This window comes from Phocoena phocoena, chromosome 19 (genome assembly GCF_963924675.1).
Source record: "Phocoena phocoena chromosome 19, mPhoPho1.1, whole genome shotgun sequence".
Classification (NCBI taxonomy): Eukaryota; Metazoa; Chordata; class Mammalia; order Artiodactyla; family Phocoenidae; genus Phocoena; species Phocoena phocoena.
In genome coordinates this window covers 55,116,695-55,141,279 of record NC_089237.1, presented here as the reverse complement: position 1 = coordinate 55,141,279, position 24,585 = coordinate 55,116,695, and the positions used below count along the sequence as shown (strand labels likewise).

Genomic DNA, 24,585 nt, shown 5'->3' with positions numbered 1-24,585 from the left:
ATCTCTAATATTCTACTCAGATTTAAAGCTTCCTTCTATCTTATTCTAAAGCGTATCCAGCAGTTTTAGCAAAGCATCTCTCTCCCTTGTCCTTTGTGGGTTTATAGGCATGAAAACAAAGTACCTCAGTTGCTGCTAGCAGCTATATTGTGACCATGAAAAAAGCCAGTCTGAGGAAAAGGCCAAGACACAGGTGAAGGCAAAGCAAAGAGAAACGGCGAGAAGGACAGCCGGGGCCCAGATCACAGGGCCCTGGACTCTCCCGACCTTTGGACGCCCTGTCACCTGAAACAGTCTCCCTATTGTTTAAGTCTCTCTGGATTGACATCTGTTACTATAATTAAAAGCATTCTAGGTGATACAAATGATGAACAGTTTTCTTTCCTACAGAACTTGAGAGCCTTAAATAGAAATACAGACTGTAAGCTCCTAAGAAGAATCTACACTGTGCCACATTCTTCACAGTCCAAGGATTTTTTTCCCACAGAACTTGATAAAGAAGGAAAAGGACATGCTTCTGTCCACGTATTCCAAAACATCATATGCCCTGTGTTGCAGGCAGCCAGAGAGAAGAGATTCCAGGCAAGAATACAAATAAGGAGGACACCGCAATAGTCAGGGGTAGGGACACAGATGACAATGAAGAATCAGAGAGGAAACACCAGATATACTGATAGATAAATTATAATTCAGAGAGAGATTTGTAGGAACTGACTGGATACGGAGGGGTGAGGAATGACCTCGGAATACCAAGAAACATGGCCTCTATGTGACTGCTAAGGTCACAGATCCCCGGCAAAGTGATAAAGGTAGAGTCTTTGATGTCATTGATTAGGGTCTGGTCAACCATCCGGGTGGACTGAACGGCCACCATCCCTTCTTGGTCCTTTGGGCAGAAGCCTCTAATTTTCCTTTTGGGAACTGCTTCTCCCCACTTGCAGTCTGTGTGGGCATGCAATCTAGTCAACTCTCTACCCTCCCACTGTCCCCAAGGGTTGGCCAGGTCACATGACCCAAACCAAGCCAATCAGACTCTCTTCTGCAATGGAATCCTGAGTGGCCCAAAGACAGAAAACAACTGGGAAGTAACCCTTTTTTTTTTAACTTTTTAGATTTATTTTTTTATTGAAATATAGTTGATTTACAATGTTGCGTTAGTTTCTGGTGTACAGCAAAGTGATTCAGTTATACACGTATAATTTTATATATATGTGTGTGTGTGTGTATACACATATATATATATATATATATATTCTTTTTCAGATTCTTTTCCCATATACATTATTATAAAATATTGAGTATAGGGCTTCCCTGGTGGCACAGTGGTTGAGAGTCCGCCTGCCGATGCAGGGGACACGGGTTCGTGCCCCGGTCCGGGAAGATCCCACATGCCGCGGAGCGGCTGGGCCCGTGAGCCGTGGCCGCTGAGCCTGCGCGCCCGGAGCCTGTGCTCTGCAACGGGAGAGGCCAAAACAGTGAGAGGCCCACGTAATGCAAAAAAAAAATATATATATATTGAGTATAGTTCCCCGTGCTATATACAGTAGGTCCTTGTTGGTTATCTACTTTATATATAGTAATGTGTACATGTTACACAAATTCCTAATATATCCCTCCCCGCCACTTCCCTTTGGTAACCATAAGTTTGTTTTCTATGTCTGTGAGTCTGTTTCTGTTTGATAAATAAGTTCAGTTCACTTGCAGGGAAGTAACCCTTTCGAAGGTAGCCTCTGAAGAGCTGTCCTGTCGCCCTGCACCTGGTCACTCCTTTGATTTTCTGAGCCACCCCCATCCTTCCCAAATCTCCATTTTGGCTTAAATTAGCTCCTTCTACTGCTGCAACCAGAGAACCCTAATAGGTCACGGGGAACCATTGGTCCTCCGCTCCAGGTCAGGCAGACAATTTCAAAATGTGATGTGTCTTGGAAATTAGCCACCCTCAAAGGCTACTAGCCGATCACTTCCTAAGAGCAGACTATTTTATTCTGTAAAATGAGATGATATCATGGCCTTTCCAGATCATGACCATAAGAAGTTCCCCATGTTCGAAACTAAGGTTCAGGAGAACTTCAAACATTATTTCTAATCAGACCTTTCAGGGCCCCAAACTCAGAACATCAGTATGAGAGTTTCCAGCTACATTTTACATTTTCCCTCTTTGTTTTGAGTCCTGCAAGAGTTTTGTTTTGTTTTGGTTTTAACGTTCATTTTAAAGAATTTGGAAATTTTTAGAAAGTACCAGCAGCAAGACACAAAATCACTCCTAATCCTATCCAAAGGTAAACACTACATGCTGAACTGTCCAGTCCTTCCAGATGTCCTTCCACTGTGTTCTATGTACTTTTTTTTTAAAAAAAAATAGTGTACAGTCTCAACTATGTATGCACTTCTGTACCCTGTTTCCTTATCTTAAACATTTCTCAAAAGCCCTTAAATTTTTTTGAATGTTAGGAAAACACGAAGATTGTTACAACTGCAGAGATGTGCCAGAATTTACCTAATCACCCCACTAACGTTAGACATTGAAAGTTTTCCACTTGTTCCCTTCCTGCAGAATCATTAAAGGACAACGATAAAGAACACTGGTGTCAGAGCCAGCAGATCTGGGAGCAAATCTTAAGAACTGTCCTTCTCTTACCAACTATGCACCCAGCAGCAACACATACTCACCTGCTCAGAGATTTGTGCAGACAACTGAGGACAGATCAGAACCTACTCTGAAGTGGCGCTGTGAGGATGAAACAGGAATATCTGTAAAGTACACGAAAGTGTCTGTTGGAGGACACACTCAACCAAGAGCAGCTATGAAAACTCAACCAAGAGCAGCAATCCCAACAGTGCCCATAAGCAAACAGCGAAAAGCTCTGTCCGCTTTTCATATTCCTTATTTTGTAAAGGTCCCTGTTTGGTTTATTCATTATGTAGGAGTCTGTAGGGGCTTCTGCAGATACAGAAACTGCTCTTCTTTCAACATAGAGCTTAAAAAAAAAAAAAAGTACTTTCAAAGGGTCCTCTTCTTACCCTTTCTGGTGAAACTGCAGTCAGGAGACAAGGTGAAGAATTTTCTATTGGCAGATTTTCATTGTATGCTCTTTGTGGTTGGCTACCTACAAGACACTCCATTACCTTAAATGAATGTGACAGTTTTATTTTTATTCATGTCAAGAGCGGTCCATTAGCATTTCCAGAACCACCTAAGCTGAAGTAACTGGAAGGACTCTGAGGCTGCTAAGATCCACCCTCAGGAGACAGCAGACCAGGGGGAGCATTTGCCTGTACGTGACCTACTTAGGACGCAGCCCAGATATGGTCTGCCCCTTTCTTAGTCTACTTCTGCAAAATGGAGCTACAAAGAGCACCCCATGCCTATCCATGTTGCCATGAACCAATAAAAATAATGCCTATAAAGAACACAGCCCAGTCCTTGGCAACAGGGGACAGAGCTGTGGCTTCTGTGGTTCTGCTCTTCCGAATCCATGAGGGACTGGATTTCCCTGCCCCAGCTCAAGTGGCACGGGGTGTGTGATGTTCTCTGGCCAATGAATGTGAGAAGTGACCTGGGTCACTTCCAGGAGGAACCTCAGGAGCCAATGTATGATTCACCACATCTTCATTCACTCACCCACTACCATCACAGAGGTGCACGTGGAACAAAGCCTGGGTCCTTGAGGGGCCGCCCCCAGCCCCGACTGGCCAGAGCCTAAGCTACCGAGATCTTGAGGGTTTTTGTTACAGCAGCGTAACATGCACCATCCTGAGGAATGCAATAACTAGTAGTCACAGTGAGTTCTTAAATGATTGAGGCCATCAGTATTGTTAATATCTCAAGATGTTTCATGTTTGCCACTAAACATAGAAAAACTGGGTTTGATTTGGGAAAACAAGACAAATGGCTATCAATTGCAACTTGTAATTTTCAGGCACTTAAGAATATAAATAAGGCCCAAACAAGTGTCTCATGTCAAAGAGGCTTTCAGCACAGCAGGGGATCGTGGTAATAACTATAATGTATTCAGCGCTTACAGGCTGAGGATATCCTATTTATTATCTTATTTAATCCTGGCAATCAGCCCATACATTAGGTGTCATTCCAGTGTGACAGGATGAGAAATTCTGTTCTCATGGTTCCTCTCCCCACTGTAAAAAGGTTTTAAATTTTATGTATATATATATATATATATATATATATATACACACACATACATATACACACACACACACACACGCACAAATTCTGACATGAGAGATGGTAGGTATCAGCAAGAGAAAACTTTGTTATCCTAAAGATGCTCCTCTCTGAACGACCGGACAGATTCCTGGACACCGTGAGAATCTACAACCACCCTCCTGTGATGGAGACAAAGAATGACCTTTCTCATAGCTGCACACGGAAGGAGAGAGCAGCCAGAGGGGACTGGAGTGAGCAGGGGTACAAGGAGGATTTCAAAGACAGGCAGTGGGACAGGAGAGAGATATACTCCTGGTTATTCACCTGTGGCAGAGGCTCCCTTCCTCCAGTCTTATCTAGGGGAGCTTTGTGACCAGTTCAAGCCAATGAGATGTAAACAAAGGTGACATCTGTCAATTCCTGGTCAAGGTATGTAAGAGCCAGGATGCCATCTCTACATCCTCTCTTCACCTTTAGTAGATTGAGATTGGGGGTGGATCACTGAATCATGCATGGAGAGCTGTCCTGGACAGCCCCCTGACTCCCATGACATATCACATGAGCTTAAAACAAACTATTGCTATGTTAAGCCACTGAGGTTCCGAAGCTCAGGTGTTACCATGGCAGAACCTAACATCTTAATATTGAGACAACATGGAAGACTCGAGGCTAGGAAAAGAACAGATAAACCCAAGGAAATCAGGAGGAAGGAATTTAAAAATTAAAGAAGAATTTACTACAAATAGGAAAAAAAATGCACCAATCAAGAGCTAAAAAGAAAGAAATTTTTATAAAACATTAAACCTAAAAGCTGATTAGGTGTGGGGGGAAGGAAACCCTCTAGCAAAGCTAGTCCAGGTGAGAAAAGAGAGAAATGCAAATTAGGCTGACAAAGGAGATACACGTATATGCTCAAAAAAGATTCTATTAAATTTTAAAATCATCACAAAATTAATGCTTTTCTATAAAACAGGTTACTAAAAATGACTCAGGAAAAGATAGAAAACATAAATAGTCCAATGATCACTGAAGAAATTGGGAAAGCTGGCAAAGAACTACCTCTAAAAAATGTCCTGGAAAAGTCGTTTCGAACCTTCAAAGAACAAGTAATTCCTTACCTCACCATTGCACAGAAGAAGAAGAAAACGGACAGTTCATTTTACAGTGTTATCAAAATGTGACAAGTTTAGCATAAGAAAAGAATTCACATGCTCTCGTATATGAATACTGAATGCCAAAATCCTAAATAAAACAACTAAATCTAGCACTGTATAATAATTGGCAAACCATAGTCAAATAAGATCAACTGCAGGAAGGCAAGGAGAGCTCAATATTAGAAAATCTACTGAGGTTCAAGAATGTAAAACACAAGGTCCTCATGTGCAGGAACTGTAGGAACAATCACTGGTGTATCCCCAGCACAGAAAACAATGCCTGGAACGTAGTAAGTGCTCAATAAATGTCTGTGGCATAAATTATTGAGTGAATATATTAATAACTTAAGGGAGAAAAACATATGATTATCTCTAAAGACCATGATAATATAGTCAATCAAATTTAACTTTAATGCCAGAGAAAAACTCAAAGTAAAATACATTTATGCAGCATGTAACATGATTAAAAAATAAAATCTCTCAAATCAATTATCACGCATTTCCACAGAGGATAAGAAGAAGACAGGGAAGTCCACATTTTGCCATTTATTCACCAATATTTTAACACTGTTCTACAAGTCCTAGACAATGCAATTAGACAAGAAAATAAAATAAATATAATACTGAAGAGGAAGAAGGAAATTACTATTTGTAGAAAATATTTATGATTGCTACCTGGAAAATTCAATAGACTCAATTTTTTTAAAGTACTTAAAAATAATGAGAAAGTTTATGAAGGTGGTTGTTTAAGATATACAAAAATCAATAACTTTCCTACATTCCAGCAACGAAGAGTAAGAAAAACATAACAAAAGATTCCAAGCATTAAGTCTACGGTAATGACAATGACAAATTATCTAAAGCACAGAAGCAAAATTATGCAGGACGCAAGTAGACAAAAACTAGTTTATAGGATCATAAACAGACTTGAATAAACGTACCCTATTCTCAGATGGGAAGAACTATCATACTAAATATTGCAAAATTGTCAGTTTTCCCCAACTTAATGCATACGTTTTAAAAGATACTAAAGAAGAATAAACCAATGAGCGAAGCCAAAAGAATATGATCAACTTTTTTTTTAAATAAAAAAGCAATTTGTAAATTAGCTGTGATTAAGGCACAACAAGATTTCTAGGCAAAGCTGTTGAGTCCTAACTGCCAAGCCAAGGTGCTGCCCCAGAGGAAGCTGAGCTGAGGATCCCAGACCAACTCCACTGCGCCCCCCACCCAAAGCCTGGGATGCACCGACCCATCCCTGCTCACCCGGGCAGTAGAGCCCACCTTAAATCCCTGCCAACTGGCAGGTCAAGAGAACAAACTGGAATCCTACAAACAGATACAAGTAGATGAAATCTTTTAGTACATAATAATGATGACATTTCAACTTTTAGTACATAATAATGATGACGTTTCAATACAGTGGGTAGGAGTTACTTCATTCAATTTGCTATCACGGTAACTGTTTTAAAAAAGAAAAACTAAATGTGACACCTACGTGATGTCCCACACCAAAATTAAAGAATTTGATGAATTGAAGATTTGATGGCAAAATAAAATTATATAAATGGTAATGAAAATGTATAAATATTTATGTCATCTTAGGCTGAGAAAAGTGTTCCAAAGCGTAACATTTAAAGCACAAACCATAAATTGATAGACTTGAGATCACGAAATATTATAAATGACAGAAAACAAAATATAAAAGGCAGAAAAAGCTACAGGGAGATGTGCATGGCATAAGACAAAGCTTGTATATGCTTATTAACAATTACCTAAAAGTCAGTAAGAAAACAGTTATGAACATGACTTTAAACAAGTGGGGCAAAGGACTGTGTGGCAGCTCAGGAAAGGCCATGAATGTCCAGCAGACGTAACAGATGCTCAACCTCACTAGAAATTTGAGAGGAGAAAAGAGGTTTTGGTTTTATTCAGGTAATTAACAAAGTTATAATATTAGTTGCTGATAGAGTTGGGGAGAAGAAATTAGCAATTCTTCTGAGGATGAAAACAGAATATGTGTGTGTTCATATATATAAAACGTACATTCACAGTCTTAAAAACTTACATATTCTTTGGCCCAGCAATTCTAAGACTTCATCCTAGGAAAGTAAACCCATAGGATATATTTGCTACATGATTACCAAAGGAAACCGGCGGACTCTAATGGAATATTATATAGTTGAAAAATTATGCTAGAGACACACTATTATTGACATGGGATGATATTCAAGATGAAGGGGGAGGGACTTCCCTGGTGGCACAGTGGTGAAGAATCCACCTGCCAGGGCTTCCCTGGTGGAGCAGTGGTTAAGAATCTGCCTGCCAATGCAGGGGACACAGGCTCGAGCCCTGGTCAGGGAAGATCCCACATGCCGCGGAGCAACTCAGCCCGTGCGCCGCAACTACTGAACCTGCGCTCTAGAGCCTGTGAGCCACAACTACTGAGCCTGCGCCCTACAGCCCGCGAGCCACAACTACTGAAGCCCGCACGCCTAGAGCCCGTGCTCCGCAACAAGAGAAGCCACCGCCATGAGAAGCCCGCGCACCCCAACGAAGAGGAGCCCCCGCTCGCCGCAACTAGAGAAAGCCCACGCGCAGCAATGAAGACCCAACACAGCTAAAAATAAATAAATGAATTTTTTAAAAAAAAAAACAAAGGAGGAAAAATCAGGTTGCAAAACAGTACACACCAAACCGTCTCTAGCTCTTTAAGAACAGATACACACCTATGAAAAAACTTGGAAGACCATATCCAAAATATTCACTGTGGTCTCCAGGTAGTGAGATTATTGGTGATTTTTTTTTTTTTTTTTGCCTTTTTGCCCACCCATGAGTTTAAAACTTTTCTACGATAAAGTATCACTTATGCAACCAAAAAGAAAGTTAAAAAAAAGTAGATTGAATTCTGTGGGAAAATAAACATTTATCCTAAAAATAAACCCTGAAGTTGGAAAATGAAAGCAAAAACATCTGCTTCCTGGACAGAAAGGATAGTTTAAAACTGCTCGACAGCCACACACTTCCCACAGGCAGTGGGGTGCCAGGTGCCAGCTTGCTGGGAAGCCCTGCACCAAATAGGAGAGCCCTAACTTTCCCCGGCTCCTCCCAACCCGCCCCCCAGCTTCTCTCCAACCCATAACTAACTTCACTCGGAGCTGAAGCCTCAGGGTATTATCTGCTGCCGTTATTAAAATAGCATTTGAAATATATGTTGTCATAGCATTTGAATCTCTTGATTACCAATAAAAGAGCTCCTTACTTATCCCCTCTAGAAGGAACAAACCATAAATTAAATGACTGTTTTGCTCACATGGCTACGGATTCACTCTTTCTAGAGAAAAAAAAACTGCTCCTTATCACCCATCATGAAAAAACGCTAATGACTACTGATACATTTCTTTGCTGGATGGCCACTGGGAGGGGAAGTCATTAATTGCTGTTGAAGGGAATGGCTCCCTCGCAATGACTTGCAGGTCTGGGAGAACAGAATTCTGCAGGAAATCCTGACGACTGAGGGCTGTACAGCAAGGATCTTAGGAGACAGGAGCAGAGAATATTCCCTCCGGATTCGCTAGCCCGTTCATCAGGTTGTGAGCACATTCTGTTCTCCGTCACACAGACACACCACAGCAGGTGGCCAGACATGGGCTTCCATAAAACTGATGAAAAACTTCGCTTTGAGACCTCATAAACGTGCACCTTGGGGGACAGGATTGGGTCTGTCCAGCCCTGCTGGCCTAACAGGAGGACGTGGTCCCGCTCACAGGGAAATAGAGGTGGGAGCCAAGCAGTCCCATGACTAATTTGCAATGACCTTTCCATGATGCCCTATGGATTGGATCATGGCTCTCAGGAGGCCTGCTGATGGGCAAGGCAGTGTCTCAGAGACACCTTCAAGGAATAGATCCTGGCTGGCTTCGGCTGCTCTGGCCCAAGCATAAAATGCCTGCAGCACCAGTGCTCCTAGAGGCTGCTGCATCCTCGGCATCTATCTGGGTACCACTGGCGACTGCAGTGACATCCTGAGAGCTGCAGAGCAGCAGTGATGCTCAGCCCGGCTCTGCACCAGAAAGCAAGCCCAATCACGGTGGCAGGCTGAGCGGTCTAGGAATGGAAGACGGGGGCTGTGCAGACCAAACTTGGCCTTCCACTCACCAACTCACAGACTTGAAAACCAAAGAATCCAACCCCACCGGTCCTGCTCCCGCCCTCCCACGCCTCTCTCTCTCACACTTTCAGAGCTCCTTGCCTACTCCTGGGCTTCTTGAATGTCCCCCGTTTTGCACGAGAGCACAGAGCCCACTGACGGCCACCACTGGGCAGCGGCCCTGGGAATCTAAGAAGCCCCTTACACTTGGGAGGCCAGCGTTTTTGGAGAGCTGAATGGGCAAGAAGCAGAAAATGACAAGGAACCTCACCGACCATTTCTTGGGCACCTGGTGTAAGCCAGGCTCCCTTTAACTCTTAACAGTCTTCTGAGGCAAGGGCTACTGTGACCCCCACTGTGCAGATTGGGAAAAAAAAAACCCTCCTCCTCCCCAGGTCAAAGTGTCAGTTTTACTTCCATTTTCTCGGTCACTTAGCAGGTCTCTAAATCTCAGCTCAGGGAGACCAACCAACCAATTCCACCCAACACAAACCAAACACCACTTGCAAGAAGAATACTCTATGTCTTTCAGGATGCCTCTCACCCCAGCGGCCGACAGACTCTCCTGAAGGCAAGTCAGGCATGAACTAGTTCCTCCCTTAAATCTTGCTCTGTCCTTCCGAAGCCCAGCTGTGCAGCTGTGTTCACGCCTCTATACGCCCCTTCCCACCACAAAGTGAAAGAGGCCCGGTGTCAGGAGCCTCTTGCATCTCTGTCTACGATGCAGGGATCCCTTGCTCACCCATGCCTTCAGCTGCCAAAGAATTTCAGAGAACAGACTATACACCAGGCATTAGGACAGTCGTCCCTGCCTTCGAGGAACTTGAAGTCTAGTGGGAAAGGTAAACAAGACGAGACAAAAACAACGCATGCCTTGCGGACACAGATTCCAAGAGAAAAACGGATTTTGTTTACCCTGCACTGCAAGAGCCCCTGAACCAGCGCGGAGCCTAGCACACAGCAGGCGTCCAATAAGCATTTACTGAATAAAGGAAAGAATGAACGAATGCCACGTGCATACAACCCAGTAACAGTTATAGCATATGCCCAAAGATACTTTTAGCTACTATTTACGGAGCATGCCCTAGGGCTGAGCAGTGTTGGGTGCTTTTCAGGGGTAATCTCAGGTCCTCATTGCCACAATTACCACATTACCATTACCGAGTCCAAGCTCGTGCTACCCGCCGCATGACAGGCCAATAAACCGAGAGACGAGGTGATGGGGCAGGGAATAATGACTTTATTCCGAAAGCCAGCAGACCCAGAAGACGGTGGACTCGTGCCCCAAAGAACTGTCTTGTCTGAGTTAGAATTCAGGCTTCTTTTATACGAAAAGGGGAGGGGGTAAAGCCAAACACTTCCTGGTTCCCGGCAGCCTCCGGAGGGGAGGTGTTAATTTCTTCCTCCCTGCATTCACAGGTGGGCATGGTCAGGATGTTTCCTGTGAGCTAAACAAAGGTATTTTAGCTTAATGATCATGACCTGGGAGGCAGGGTTCCCAGAGATGGGCCATTATGTGTAATTTAAGCTCACAGGCCACGTCCCTTTAGTGATTGACTTGTAATAGAACACAAAGGGTCTTCCCTATGACATTACCACAGTGCAACTCTTGTTATGCCCATTTTGCAGATGAGACTAAGGTGCAGATTTCAGCTCAAGATCCCGTAGTCAGTAACCAACCAACCAGATCCACCGCACTCGAAAGCCGGTGCTAGCTGGAACCATTAGGCACGTGGTGGTCCAGTCTTGAAGGGCCAGGGATGCTTCCCAGAGGATGAGCTGAAGTGAAAGGACAGAGAGAGTCCAAAGCAGAAGGAACGTGTACAAGGACGGGAGAAGCAGACCAAGGAGGAGACGAAACTTTTCCCAGTTAAGCGCAGTGGGTTTGAAACTCTTCCCAGTTGCTGGCACCCTCTCCACGGAGAGGTGAGCACTTCAAGAGGAAATACCATTAGCTCCGCTGAGTACGTGTAAGCACGGCAATTCCTACGTTGTTAAAGGGACTGGATCTGACCTCCGGAGGTTTTATATTCAGAAGACCTCCAAAACCTGCAACTCATGGAAGGCGAGCTGGGTGAAGAGCCGTGAGGAAGGGCACCGCTCCAGCCCACCTCTCAGCCTTCCCTCAAAGACAGGAACGTCGTCACTTCAAAGACACGCAAGGACAAGAATCCAGCGGCTTGTTAAAGCCACGCCACTAGGTGGTCCACCAGCCCCACACCTAAATTCCAAGCGTCCAATCCTACTGCTTCCACGGATTCAAGAAATTAAGAAGCAACTGTTTGCATCGTGCCTCACTACCTTCTCAGGAAGACAAAGTAAAAGCTGCCCCTTTTATCGACCTGCATGGACCCTACGACAAACTCTTGTAACCTCGTCAGTAAACGTGAACGGAGCACCAACTGCCCACAAGGCACTGGGCTATATACAATGAGCATAGAGTAGCGATCTATACATTCTGTGGTACTGTATTTATAAGAAGTCAAAAAAAAGAAAACTAAGCATTTCAAAGAGTGATGAGTGCTGTGACAAAAAACGAACAGGATGATGGGCGGGACCGTGAAGTGGGGGGGAGGGGGCGGGGGGGGCCTCTCAAAGGCCTTTGAGCTAAAGACCTGGATGATGAGGAAAAGGCAATATGGGAAGAGCAGACCCTCAGCTGGGCAGGGAAAGCGGGAAACAGCTCGAACAAAGCCCCTACGTGGTGTGTTGGGGGCAAGGAAGCCTATCGTGGCTGGAGCACAGTGGAGGAGGGGCAGGCAGGCGGGTGGGCGGAACGGAAGGAGTATGGAAAGACAAGGAGGGGGTCAAGTCGGACAGGGTCTTGTAGACCCCTGGAAAGACTTGGGGCGCTTGGTGCACTGAGATGCCCCTGGAGGCTTTCAAGCAGCAAAGCGGCACAAACTGGTCTTTGCTCTAAAAGGTTCACTCAGAACGTCACCAAAATGGATACAAGCTAGTGATACTCAAGAGTGGGCTGGCCCCCACTTTACCCAGTGCAGAACACCACGGATGCCATCTGACGAAGAGCCAGAAATTCATCCACACGCCAGCATCCACCAGAGACTCCATAAACAAGTGGAAAGTATCTCTTAGTGACCAGCTGCTTGGACTTCCAAGAACGCGCTTTCAAATTAGTAAGACCACCTGGTTCCTATTCTGAAACCCAACTTCTTCCCTTTTCCCTTGGTCATTACATCCATGGATGAGGGTAGAAATCAGGTTTTATGCCCAAGGCTCGTAAATCTTACCACTTCAAAACAAGTCCTGAAGAGAGAAAGAGCTGTGTTTCAGGGGCGCCAGGGAGGAAGCGTGAACACCTTGTTACCATTTCGCTTCCAGCACCAAAGTGACACCCCAGGACCAAGTGAGAAGGGCAATCCAAGTCTACGGACAGGGGCCTCTTGGTCACGTGGTTGGTCTGGTGCGATGACCCGATTGATGACAGAGGCCAGCCAGCAGAGTGATGCAGAAGTCAAGTCACCAAAGACATGTCAACTCAACTGTCATCTGCTAAACAACCCAGACAGGAAAACACTGCTTCCGCGTCCAACATATCCAAAGGCAGCCCGTGTGAAGCTATATCTGTGGCAATGCCATGCCAGAAATCTGGGCTAATCTGAGTCTGCTATTCATAAATTCTCCCCCATGTGAAAGCACATGTGTCTGGGAAAGGAAAATGCATCCAAGTCAATTTTAGACATGGTTACTTGGAAACCATCTGGCGTCCCTGGAAGCATACGAAGCCACCACATCCCCTGCCCTCAAATGCCCACCGTAATCAGGGCAGTATGCTTACATGGGCATTCAGTGTCCCCAGTTAGGTCCCCACTCCCGCCCTACCAAATGCCAGTTCGGGCTCCACTTCCCACCCAAGAAAGGTATTGGGTTTCTTGGTAAACCTAGCGGAGGGCCCTCGATGTGTCGAGCTGGCACTTGAACTGCACCCAAGGCTGAGTTCTCCGCTTTCTGCCGCCGGCCTTAGTAGGGAACACCTGCATTCCTTGACCACAGCAACAACAGAAATCCCTCCCCAGGGACATAAGTTCCACGAAAAATCCCCTCTACCTAACCACCCTGTGTGCAGAGCCTGTCGAGCTTTGGAAGAGAACCACCAGAACCCTTCTGTAACATCAGTAGAGGCTGGCACCCCGCAGAGCATCTTCTGAAGACACTAGCCCAGATGTAGCCCATTTTCACAGCGATGACAGCCACAGCCGGCTGGGTCTCGCAGCGTCCTAGGGCCTGGCTCTTCCTGACTGTGAGGCCTCAGTCCCCCTCCCCTACCTGGCTGTGATCTTCTGCTTAACTCATCTTCCAGAGGAGCTGGGCCTCCCTTTCCGCAGCCTCCCTCCCTCCCTGCGCTGAAACCTGTCTCAGAACCAAGCCGACAGCAGCGCCATTCCACCAGCACCTGCCCTGCCCCCGCTCCCCCCACCCCTACAGATGCTCTCTCCACCACCTAACGCCTCGACAAACCCGGCCAGGAGAGAGATCCAGAATCTCATACAGTCAGAGCCCCAGGAAACAAACACAGCAGGAGGCGCAGGCTCAGCTCTGCCAAGACGACCAGGCCCAACACTCCCCCGGACCCCCGAGGAGCCCCGAACTCGGCCCAGGAGAAAGCATCTTCGCAGGGCGACCGCGGTTCGGCGGCCTCCAGCACCATCAGAGCGAACACCTGTTTCCAGGAAGCTCTGGGGCCAGAGAGAGAAGGGAGTCCCGGGGAAAGGCAGGGAGGACGAGGTGAAGGGGCAGCTGGGGACGCCGGTAAAGGATGCGTCACAGTTTGCGCTTGGCAACCGGAGCCCCGGAGCAGCAGGCAGAGCATGAGAAGGGGTCCGGGAAGTTCAGGGAGGAGGGCTTGCGCCCGCGAGCGGCGCCCCGAGGGAGCGAGGGCCGGCAGGGAGCGAAGGGCGGAGGGCCGGAGGCCGGCGCGCCCGCTCCATCACCTGCGCGCCCGGCGGATGCAGGCTCGCAGCGCACCACGGCCCGCGGCGGCCAGCGGGTGACCTACCTGCCCACCGTCTGGTTGGCCAGCTGGCGCATGCGGTTAAACTGCTTCTTCATCGTGGTCCCGCTGGCGCGCTATCCCGGGAGCTGGGGAGGACGGAGCAGCCCGGAGCCCGCCGCAGGGTTACATGGCTCCCGCGCGGAGCCTCCCGGGCGACGGCGGCGGCACTGCGGAGCCTCCGGAGCCGTCTGGCCCCGAGCGCACCTCCCTCCCGGGGGCTCCACCGCCTACTCCCCCTGCCGCCGCGGCGCCGGCTGCCGCATCCTCCTCCTCACGCGCGCCGCGGCGCCTTCATCCCAACGCCCGGGCCGCCCTGGGCGCCGCCGGGTCCGCCCCGGCTGCTTGCCCCCAGCCCAGCTCCGGCGCGGGACCCGGGTCTCCGCAGGCTGTCTGGCCGGGGCCGGGGATCCCCGCTGCGCCTGTGCGGAGGGCGCCGTGCATTCTGGGACTTGTAGTTCCGCGCCCGGCGCCCACCTTCCCTCTGCCCGAAGTTTCCACGTGTGGCGGGGCGCGGAGGTGGGCAGAGGCGGCGTCGCCGGCGGCTTTGCCCTTAGCATTCTAGGAAGGGAAAGGTTTTCCTGCTTTAGAAATAAAGTGGAACCGAGAATACAACGGCACATTAAGAGCATCTGTCTTCCATTGTCTCTTTTTTAAAATGAAATACAGGTGACTTACAATATCATATTAGTTTCAGGTGTACTACATAATGATGTGACATTTGCATACATTATGAAATGATCACCACCATAAGTCTAGTAACCATATGTCCCCACACAAGTTGTTACAATATTACTGACCATATCCCTTATGCTGTATATTACATCCCCGTGACTTATTATATAACTGGAGGTTTGAACCTCTTAATCCCCTTCACCTCTTTCGCCCGCAGCCCCTCCACCCTCGTCTCTTCTGGCAACCACCTGTGTGTATTTTAAGTGAACGGGAGGCCTCGCTGCTTTGAATTGACAGGAGGAGTTTTGCCAGCAGGAACGTGGCTCATAAAGTTGCACCTGATTAACAATGAGGGGCGGGGTTAAGCTTGGGGCACAGGGGTTGATGGTCAGATTTTGAACCAGGCATAGTTTGCATCCCAGAAATTTGATCCTCGCTTTTCACCAAACCTAGTAGGTAACCAGAAGCCAATATAATGATAGCGGCATTGTAATCACGGGCCGGATTTGACCAGGACAACTTTCTTGTGTGGCTTACATTCCAGCCTCATTTCCCTTCCACCGCTGGGTCATCAGCTGTGACCCGCCTGCAGCGTCCTACACAGGGGCAGCCCACTGACCTCAGTTGGCTCTTGAAAAGGGCTCGTTGACTTTCTGCAGCCTCTATCCTTAAGAAAACAAAGGTGATTGCAGTTAGGTTTCATCATGATCTACCAAGTAAGAGCAGTGTTGTCGCGTGGTAGGGTCTTTGGATCAAACCGATATGAGTTTATATTAGAATTCCAAATACCAATTATATAACCTTAGGGAAAAATGCACACCCTCCCTAAGCCTCAGTTTTCTCATCTCTAATAGAGAAATAATACTGCATGAGAAATAGCAAAGTTAGAGAACTATTTGCTAAATTACCAACAATCAAATAACATCTAAATTTCTATGTAGTACATTGTCATCTTCATTTACTACAAATATGATTATTGTGAGTGCAATAGAGAAAAATCCTATTCCTACAACAGAAGTACTAATGTGATAAATGAAAGAACTTTTCTGAAACGCGATACGTTGCATACGTTGATTATAGTTGCAAGATGTCCCCAATATGGTTCCAAGTATCTTGCCGGCCAGCTGAACCAAAAAAAAGATGGTTTGAGGCATGTCTTGGCTGAATGAACGTGAAATCTTTAATTAGTTGTGAATTTAGCCTCAGTTTATTAGGTCAGCAGCTCTAGCCAATTAATAAGTGAAAGCATTATTTGCTTTCAACCAACTGCGTTATGTCTGTAATATCAACTTAATTTTTATACAAACTGAAGTTATTTTCGTTTTGACATTTTTTTAAAAAACCAAGGCACAGTACGTTTTCATGTGTATAAATAATAGTGAGGCATTGAGGGCACTGGCTGACTTAGTAGCACTGTCTCTGGTAACGTCTAGAACCTCACTGTCCAATACAGTAGCCACCAACTACACGTGGCTATTGAAATTAAAATTCAATAAAATTTAAAATGTAGTTCCCCAATCACCCTAGCCACATTTCAAGGGCTTCATAGACCCATGTGGCTAGGGGATGCTGTACTGGACAGCACAGAACTCTGGTAGACCACTCCAATATCATGCCAGACCCTGCCTTCAATTCTGAGATATTTCAGTTCAGTTCTGCTTCTCCACAAAAGACAGCCTACCCTGCTAGAGTGTGGTCCAATAATAGTTTATTAACTGGTGGTTTCTTCACAAATTTCTGTTCTCCTATGAGCTTTTTCTCCATTCAGCCGGGGCTTTTTCTGCTTCCTACCCCAGGGAGGGGATGACAGTGCAGAAAAAAAGAGCAAGGAGCGTCAAGACTACTCTTTTGATCTTTCAAAGCAGGCTTCAGAAACACATGTGAGAGAGCAGGGCTTTAAAAGAAAGGGGTTTGCAGTTTCAAGACTATGGGCTTTGGAATGTTAATAGTCTACGCCATTAATAGCAGAGTTTGAAGAATATCCTATCCTTCCTATTCTAGATAAAGAACCCACAAGCTGTGGGGGTGTTGAGCAAGATGTAGGGGAGTAGGAGGGGAGAGAGGGAGATGAAAAGTAGACGGTGAGCGTGCAGATTTTATTACTGTTCAAAAATGTCACTGCCTTCCCTATAGGAAGGGATTATACTTCCTCTTCTCTTTGAGGTCAAAATCGATCACGTGACTTTCCTTGGACAGAGAATATGCACAGAAGTGATTTTTGTCGCTTCAGAGCAGAAGTTTTAAGAGTCATTTAGAGATCCTACCCCCTTCTTTTTTCACTCTGCCATGAGACCAGCAATGAGCCAGGTAGGGGCCGCTATGGATCACAGTCGTGGTGATCCAACTGGAATGAAAAGCAACACGTTTGTTGTTTTCAGAGGTTTGGGGAGTGTTTGTTCCTGCAGCATCGCTGAGTCTAAGCTGACTACTACAGAGGGCATCTCTGAGAAAGCGACTTTCCCCTTGCCCTTCCCAGGGTCAAAACTTAAGTTGGGTATAGGCAGGTTGGACGCAGATATATCATGTAGCTTTAGGTCACAGAGCAAAGGTCACAGACAGCCTCCATGTGAGGGCCTGGGGCACCCAAAACACAGTGCTGTGGTGGCTCCAGAGTTCCCTGCACCAAGCCACGTGCAATGAACGTGTGTGTGCCAGGAGGACTTACAAAGGTACCAGAAAGAGCGGGACGTGATTCTGCTGGCATCAAAGATGACGAGAAGGCAGCAATGGCTGAGGTGTACAATCAAGAAGCCCCAAAGTACTCTGACATTTAATTTCTACCACCAGAAGAATGGACTGAATGTTTCAGTTAAGTGCATTTGAAGAAGACAATGAAAAGGAGGAGAAGGAGGAAGAGGAAGAGAGAGGAGGGGGAAGAGAAAGAAGAAAGAAAATTCTATTTTATACCTGACTTTGATCTATGGAAGGATAATACTGCCCACTCCTATGGACCTTACATGTGGCCACGTGACTTGCTTTGACCAACAAAACAGGGGTCTCTTACTTGCTTCGACAATGTGGTAGTACTATTTATCTGAGATCCATCTCCTTTGAAATCTGATATTCCATTTGGGAGCCCCTGAATTAGAGAGGTTTTAGCATCTTAACCCTCAGGTCCCAGCATTGGCTGGAGCTGCCCTGTCCAACTCAGGAGTCACTAAAGAAAAATGGTGATTTAAGTTTAAATTAAGTTCAAGAGAATTAGAAATTGAGTTCCTCAATGACACTAGCCACATTTCAAATACCCCCAAACCACACATAGCTTGTGTCTGCCATATTAGATAGTGTAAAATAGAGCACCAACGTCATCACTGAAGGTTCTATTGGACAGTACTGGCCTCCAGAACAGAATTCAAAACACAGGGTCCAAATACCATACGGTATCACTTATATGTGAAATCTAAGATATGAGACAAGTGAACTTACTTACAAAACCGAAACAGACTCACATAGAAATCAAATGTATGGTTACCAAAGGGTAAAGGGGGTGAGGCAGGGATAAATTAGGAGTTTGGGATTAGCAGATACACACTACTATATATAAAATAGATAATCAACAAGGTCCTACTGTATAGCACAGGGAACTATATTCAATATCCTATGATAAACCATAATGGAAAAGAATGTGAAAAAGAATATATATATGTGTATGTATGTGTATATATATATAATCACTTTGCTGTACACCAGAAACTAACACAACATTGTAAATCCACTCTAGTTCAATTTAAAAAATTAAAAAAAAAAAAAAAAAACACGGTCCACCAGAAGAGAGAAAACAGAACAGGAAGTGACAAGCTCAGTGTAATTATGGCCGGTCATTTTTTTTTTTTTTTTTGTGGTACGCGGGCCTCTCACTGTTGTGGCCTCTCCCGTTGCGGAGCACAGGCTCCGGACACGCCGGCTCAGTGGCCATGGCTCACGGGCCCAGCCGCTCCGCGGCATGTGGGATCTTCCCGGACCGGGGCACGAACCCGCGTCCCCTGCATCGGCAGGCGGACTCCCAACAACTGCGCCACCAGGGAAGCCCTATGACCGGTCATTTTATCTGACCTCTCCAGGGTATTCTTTCCTCATCTATTATATGGGGGTTTATAGCCCAAAATCTCTAAGCCTTAAGTTTTGGGAAATCCACCAACTGACCAATCTACTTGCTCAATAAATGGCTGTTGGCCTGGATATGCCTAAGCCTTCCAGGATTTAACAAGTCCAAAGTTATATTCAGTGTTACGCTATAAGTGAAGGATATTATTACCCTTTTCAGATTCCAATCACCTTTATACCAGCAAGTATAAAACTTACACCATTAAAACATACCTGTTAGTCCAAAGTATCTTTTTTTTTTTTTTTTTTTTTTTTTTTTGCGGTACGCGAGCCTCTCACTGCTGTGGCCTCTCCTGTTGCGGAGCACAGGCTCAGCGGCCATGGCTCACGGGCCCAGCCGCTCCGCGGCACGTGGGATCTTCCCGGACCGGGGCACGAACCCGTGTACCCCTGCATCGGCAGGCGGACTCTCAACCACTGTGCCACAAGGGAAGCCCAGTCCAAAGTATCTTTAAACAGGATGATAGATGTTCCCATCTTGGGGCATATCAACTCCAATTTTTCAGCTCTCCTTGGATCTATATCTTTGCCAGAACCTTATCATGGACAGAGTGTATTTCCCTACCTAGTAACTTTGGACTTGTCTATGTGACGGCTTTGGCCAATGGCATGTGGGTGGAAGGGACACGTGCCACCTCCACCCAATGTATTAAGAGGCTTTCTTCACCTCTGTCAGTGCCATAAGATGAACTTCCCTGAGGGGACTATCTGTCTGTCACTTTGGGCTCCAGAACGAACAGTTGTTGAGGCAGCCCTGATACGGACCACAGCTGAAATTAAGGGAGTCATTGATTAACTCATTCTAGGGTGGGCTACTTTAAAAGATAGATAAAATGAATAGAGCTCAAGAAAGGGAAAAAGAAGAAAAACTGAAAGGCACAGCTTTAGGAATGAGAAAAAGGATTTAATCACAGATGCCGAAAGAAATTATGAGAATACTTTTGCAATTTGATGTCTACTTGTTTCAAAGTAAGCTCTTTTTTCACTAGGAAAATATATATTACTACAGATGTTTTTCAAATAGGTAGCAATGGGGACTTCCCTGGCAGTCCAGTGGTTAAGACTCCGTGTTCCCAATGCAGGGGGCACAGGTTCAATCGCTGGTCTGGAAACTAAGATCTGGCATGCTGCACAACACAGCCAAAAAAAAAAACAAAATAAAAGGTAGCAAGACTCCTGTGTTCATAGCAGCACTATTTACAATAGCCAAGACGTGGAAACAACCTAAACGTCCAGCAACAGATGAATGGATAAAGAAGATGTGGTACATATATATAGAATGGAATACTACTCAGCCATAAAAAAGAATGAAATAATGCCATTTGCAGCAACATGGTTGGACCTAGAGATTATCATACTAAGTGAAGTAAGTCAGACAAAGACCAATACCATGATATCACTTACATATGGAATCTAAAATATGACGCAAATGAACTTACCTACAAAACAGAAACAGACTCACAGACGTAGAGAACAGACTTGCGGTTGCCAAGGGGGAGAGGGTAGGAGAGGGATGGATTGGGAGTTTGGCGTCAGCAGATGCAAACTATTATATACAGGATGGATAAACAACAAGGTCTTACTGTAGAGCACAGGGAACTGTATTCAATATCCTGGGATAAACACATAATGGAAAAGAATACAAAAAAGAATGTATATATATATATATATATATGTATAATCGAATCACTTTGCTGTACACCCAAAACTAACACAACAGTGTAAATCAACTATATTTCAACAAAATAAATTTAAAAAAATAAAAATAAATAAAATAGGTAGCAAGTATGAGTAGACCAAGAACACTGAAAAAATTGGAAAAGTCGTTACAAAACAACACTCCCCAAAGTAGTCAGGCTCAGATAATTTCACTTATTTAAAAAACTATAAATTCATTTCAAAGATTCAAGAAACAGATCATTCTTCTGCTATTTAAAGTGGTCCAGAGCACAGACATAGAGGGAAAGCAACTCAGTTCATTTTATGAAACTGGCCTAACCCTGTAACCAAACCTGATGAATGTAGCACAAACATGAAACAAACACAAAAACAACAAACCAGTATCTTAAGAATAGACATAAAAATTATGAATAAAATTAATCTACTAATAGATGTTACTGAATAAAATCTAACACTATATGTGTTTACATATAAATGCAGGTCCATTTTCATGGTATTTATTGAGGAGTGAATAGTGCAGATAAATTAAAAAATAAAAACCGTGCCTACTCTTACTAACCAAGATAACATTATGAATTTATAAATATATTTCAAAAAAGGGATCACACTTGTTAGGTCAGTATGTTCATTCCCATCTTCTGTTATTTTAAATATCTCTGTGATTAACATGGTGACTAAACCTTTGCACATATACTTTCTTAAGATCAAAATTAAAGAATTAGAATTTCTGCATCAGGATACACACCACTGGGGCTTCCCTGGTGGCGCAGTGGTTGAGAGTCCGACTGCCGATGCAGGGGACACGAGTTCGTGCCCCAGTCTGGGAAGATCCCACATGCCGCGGAGCGGCTGGGCCCGTGAGCCATGGCCCGCTGAGCCTGCGCGTCCGGAGCCTGTGCTCCGCAACGGGAGAGGCCACGACAGTGAGAGGCCCGCATACCGCAAAAAAAAAAAAAATACACACCACTGTATATAAAATAGATAAACAACAAGGACCTACTATATAGCACAGGGAACTATATTCAATATCTTGTAATAACCTATAATAGAAAAGAAACTGAAATATATATATGTGTGTGTATATAGGTATGTATTTGTATATATACATATATATAACTGAATCACTTTGCTGTACACCTGAAAATAACACATTGTAAATCAACTAGAGTTCAATTTAAAAAGAGAATTTCTGCATCAGAGTGTGTCATGTTTTCAAGTTTATTCTTGTATTGCCAAATTATCTTCTAGATTAAAAAATGGAAACATTTTGCAGGCCCACCTACCATGCATAAATGTTCTACCTTCCCCACACCCTGACCTATATGGGGTATTACCACTTTAATAATCCTGCCAGATGAAGAGCTCAGAAATAGCATTATAGTGCAGGGTTTTTCTTTTCTATCGCATTAAACATTTTTCTCACATGTTTCACGGCTGTGAGTGTTTCTTCTTCAGTTAATTGCTCACTTCTTCATGTCCTCAGCCTGGTTTTCTCTTATGGCGTTCCATAGTTTCTTAGTGATATTAAAAAGCTCTTTTGCTATATTAACTATACTAATGCCATTGTATCTTATGGCAAATGTTTCCCCTAGTTTGGCCTTCCCCCTCTTAAAACCTCTAATGTTGATTTTTGTCTTCCAGGAATTTTACATTTTTCATGTGGTCAAATCCATCCATCTTTTCCTTTATGTTTTACGCCCTTAGTTTAATGCTTAGAAAGTCTACCCTATCCTCAAAGGGTAGAAATAGTCAACTGTATTTTCACCTAAGCCTTTTCATGTATTAATTCTCTTTATTTGGAATAAATTTTAAATTCAACTTTGAGGACCAAAAAGTTAACTAGAGCCAGTAGTTTTGATTCATTTCTTCCTCTAAAGTCATTCTGAAATAATTCAAATATATATGTGTGTGTATGTGTGTGTGTGTGTGTGTATATATATATATATATATATATATGAAAATTTCTATTTCACTCTGTCCAGGAAAACGTTACTATGTGTGGTAACCTTTTGGGGGAAATTAAACAGAGACCAACACCATCTCCGATAGACCGCTGCCCCCACCATCTCAGCCACCAAATCCTGACTAACCAGACCTCTCTGAGAATGAACAAACGCACACACACACAAAAAGACTGAGTAGTTCCATATAATGGTAAAGATGATGATGATGTAAAGTGATGATAGCAAGTGATGCTGAAGACAGTAATGAACCATATAGGTAAGCAATACTGTAAGTATCTCAACACTCATTATCTTGTTCAATCCTGAAAAGAACTCTGGGATGAGGGTTTTATTACACCCATCAAATAAATCAAAGCTCAGAGGCTTTCTGTGAATAGTCATTCAAGTGCCACCACTGGGCTGCAAACCCAGGTTTTTCTAGTTCAAATGCCTGTGCTTTTATTACAGGTTATTACCTCCATAACACAGGGAGGCGAATCTGAGAACTCAGAGAAATGTCCTCCAGTGAAAAAGTTAAGCAGGAAGTAAGGGAAATCTAGTTTTTAAAGTCTAATTTGTATTCTTGGTGAGAACAGAGAGAACATGGGTTTAATATGACAGGAGCTGGTTGCCAAGAAAAAGAGCCATATTAAACAAGAAAGAGTGAGTTCTTGGATAAGAAACATACGACTTCCAAACTAATGAAACTCAACAGAGGCAGGAAATAGCAGATTTGGCACTGCCCGAAGCAAAACTGGTGCATTCCAACATGGGCTGGAAGAGAGCTCCCCAAAATTCGGAGGAAAAAAGTAGGTAATTCAATGAAAGGAAAGGAAAAGGAAGAGAGACATGGAATCTTGTTCAGAACATTAAAATATATATATACATGTAATAGAATTTCCAGAGCAGATGATGAGGAAGAAAATAGCATAAAAGTTCTTGAAAAGATACTCTGCACAGCTGAAGAAAGGCCCAAATCAAAGTTGAAATCATTCACCAAGTACTAGAATATATTACTGCAGTGAGTAGAGGTGGAAGCCCTAGATGTATCTTGGTAAAACTTCTGAATTTCAAAGATAGACACATACTGTACTGTATATTTGAAATTTGCTAAGCGTAAATCTTAGACGTTCTCATCATAAGAAAAAGAATTGTAATCTGTGTGGCACAGATGTTAACTAATTGTGGTGATCATTTTGCAATATATACAAATATCGAATCATTACGTTGTACACCTGAAACTAATATAATGTTATATATCAATTATACCTCAATCTAAAGGACAACCACTGCCAAGGGGGAGGGGGGTGGGGGAGGGATGGAGTGGGGAGCTGGGGTTAGCAGATGCGAGCTATTATATATGGAACGGATAAACCTCAAGGTCCTACTGTATATAGCACAAAACTATATTCAGTATCCTGTGATAAACCATAATGGAAAAGAATATAAAAATAGAATGTATATATACATATATACGTATAACTGAATCACTTTGCTGTACAGCAGAAATTAACACAACACTGTAAATCAACTATACTCCAATAAATAAATTAAAACAACCACCACCACCACCACAAAAAAAGGAAGATAGACAGATACAAATGTATATAAGTACTGTTCCGAGAAACGTTTGTCTCTGAAGAAAAGCCGATTCTCTCAATGTTTCCTATTGGCAACACTCAATGCAGTAAAATTTGGAG

At 44.3% G+C, this 24,585-nt stretch overlaps 1 protein-coding gene across 1 annotated transcript in view; it reads right to left on the bottom strand.

Annotated features, from left to right (window-relative positions):
- ARHGAP44 (Rho GTPase activating protein 44) overlaps positions 1–14,141 on the bottom strand; it is a 142,230-nt gene extending 128,089 nt beyond the window's left edge. The window contains exons 1-2 of the mRNA XM_065898067.1: positions 14,006–14,141; positions 12,014–12,131 (exon numbers count right to left, since the gene is read on the bottom strand). Of these exons, the coding sequence (XP_065754139.1) occupies positions 12,014–12,131; positions 14,006–14,141 (254 nt within the window). The remainder of the gene's footprint in view (positions 1–12,013; positions 12,132–14,005) is intronic.
- Positions 14,142–24,585: the final 10,444 nt, after the last annotated feature.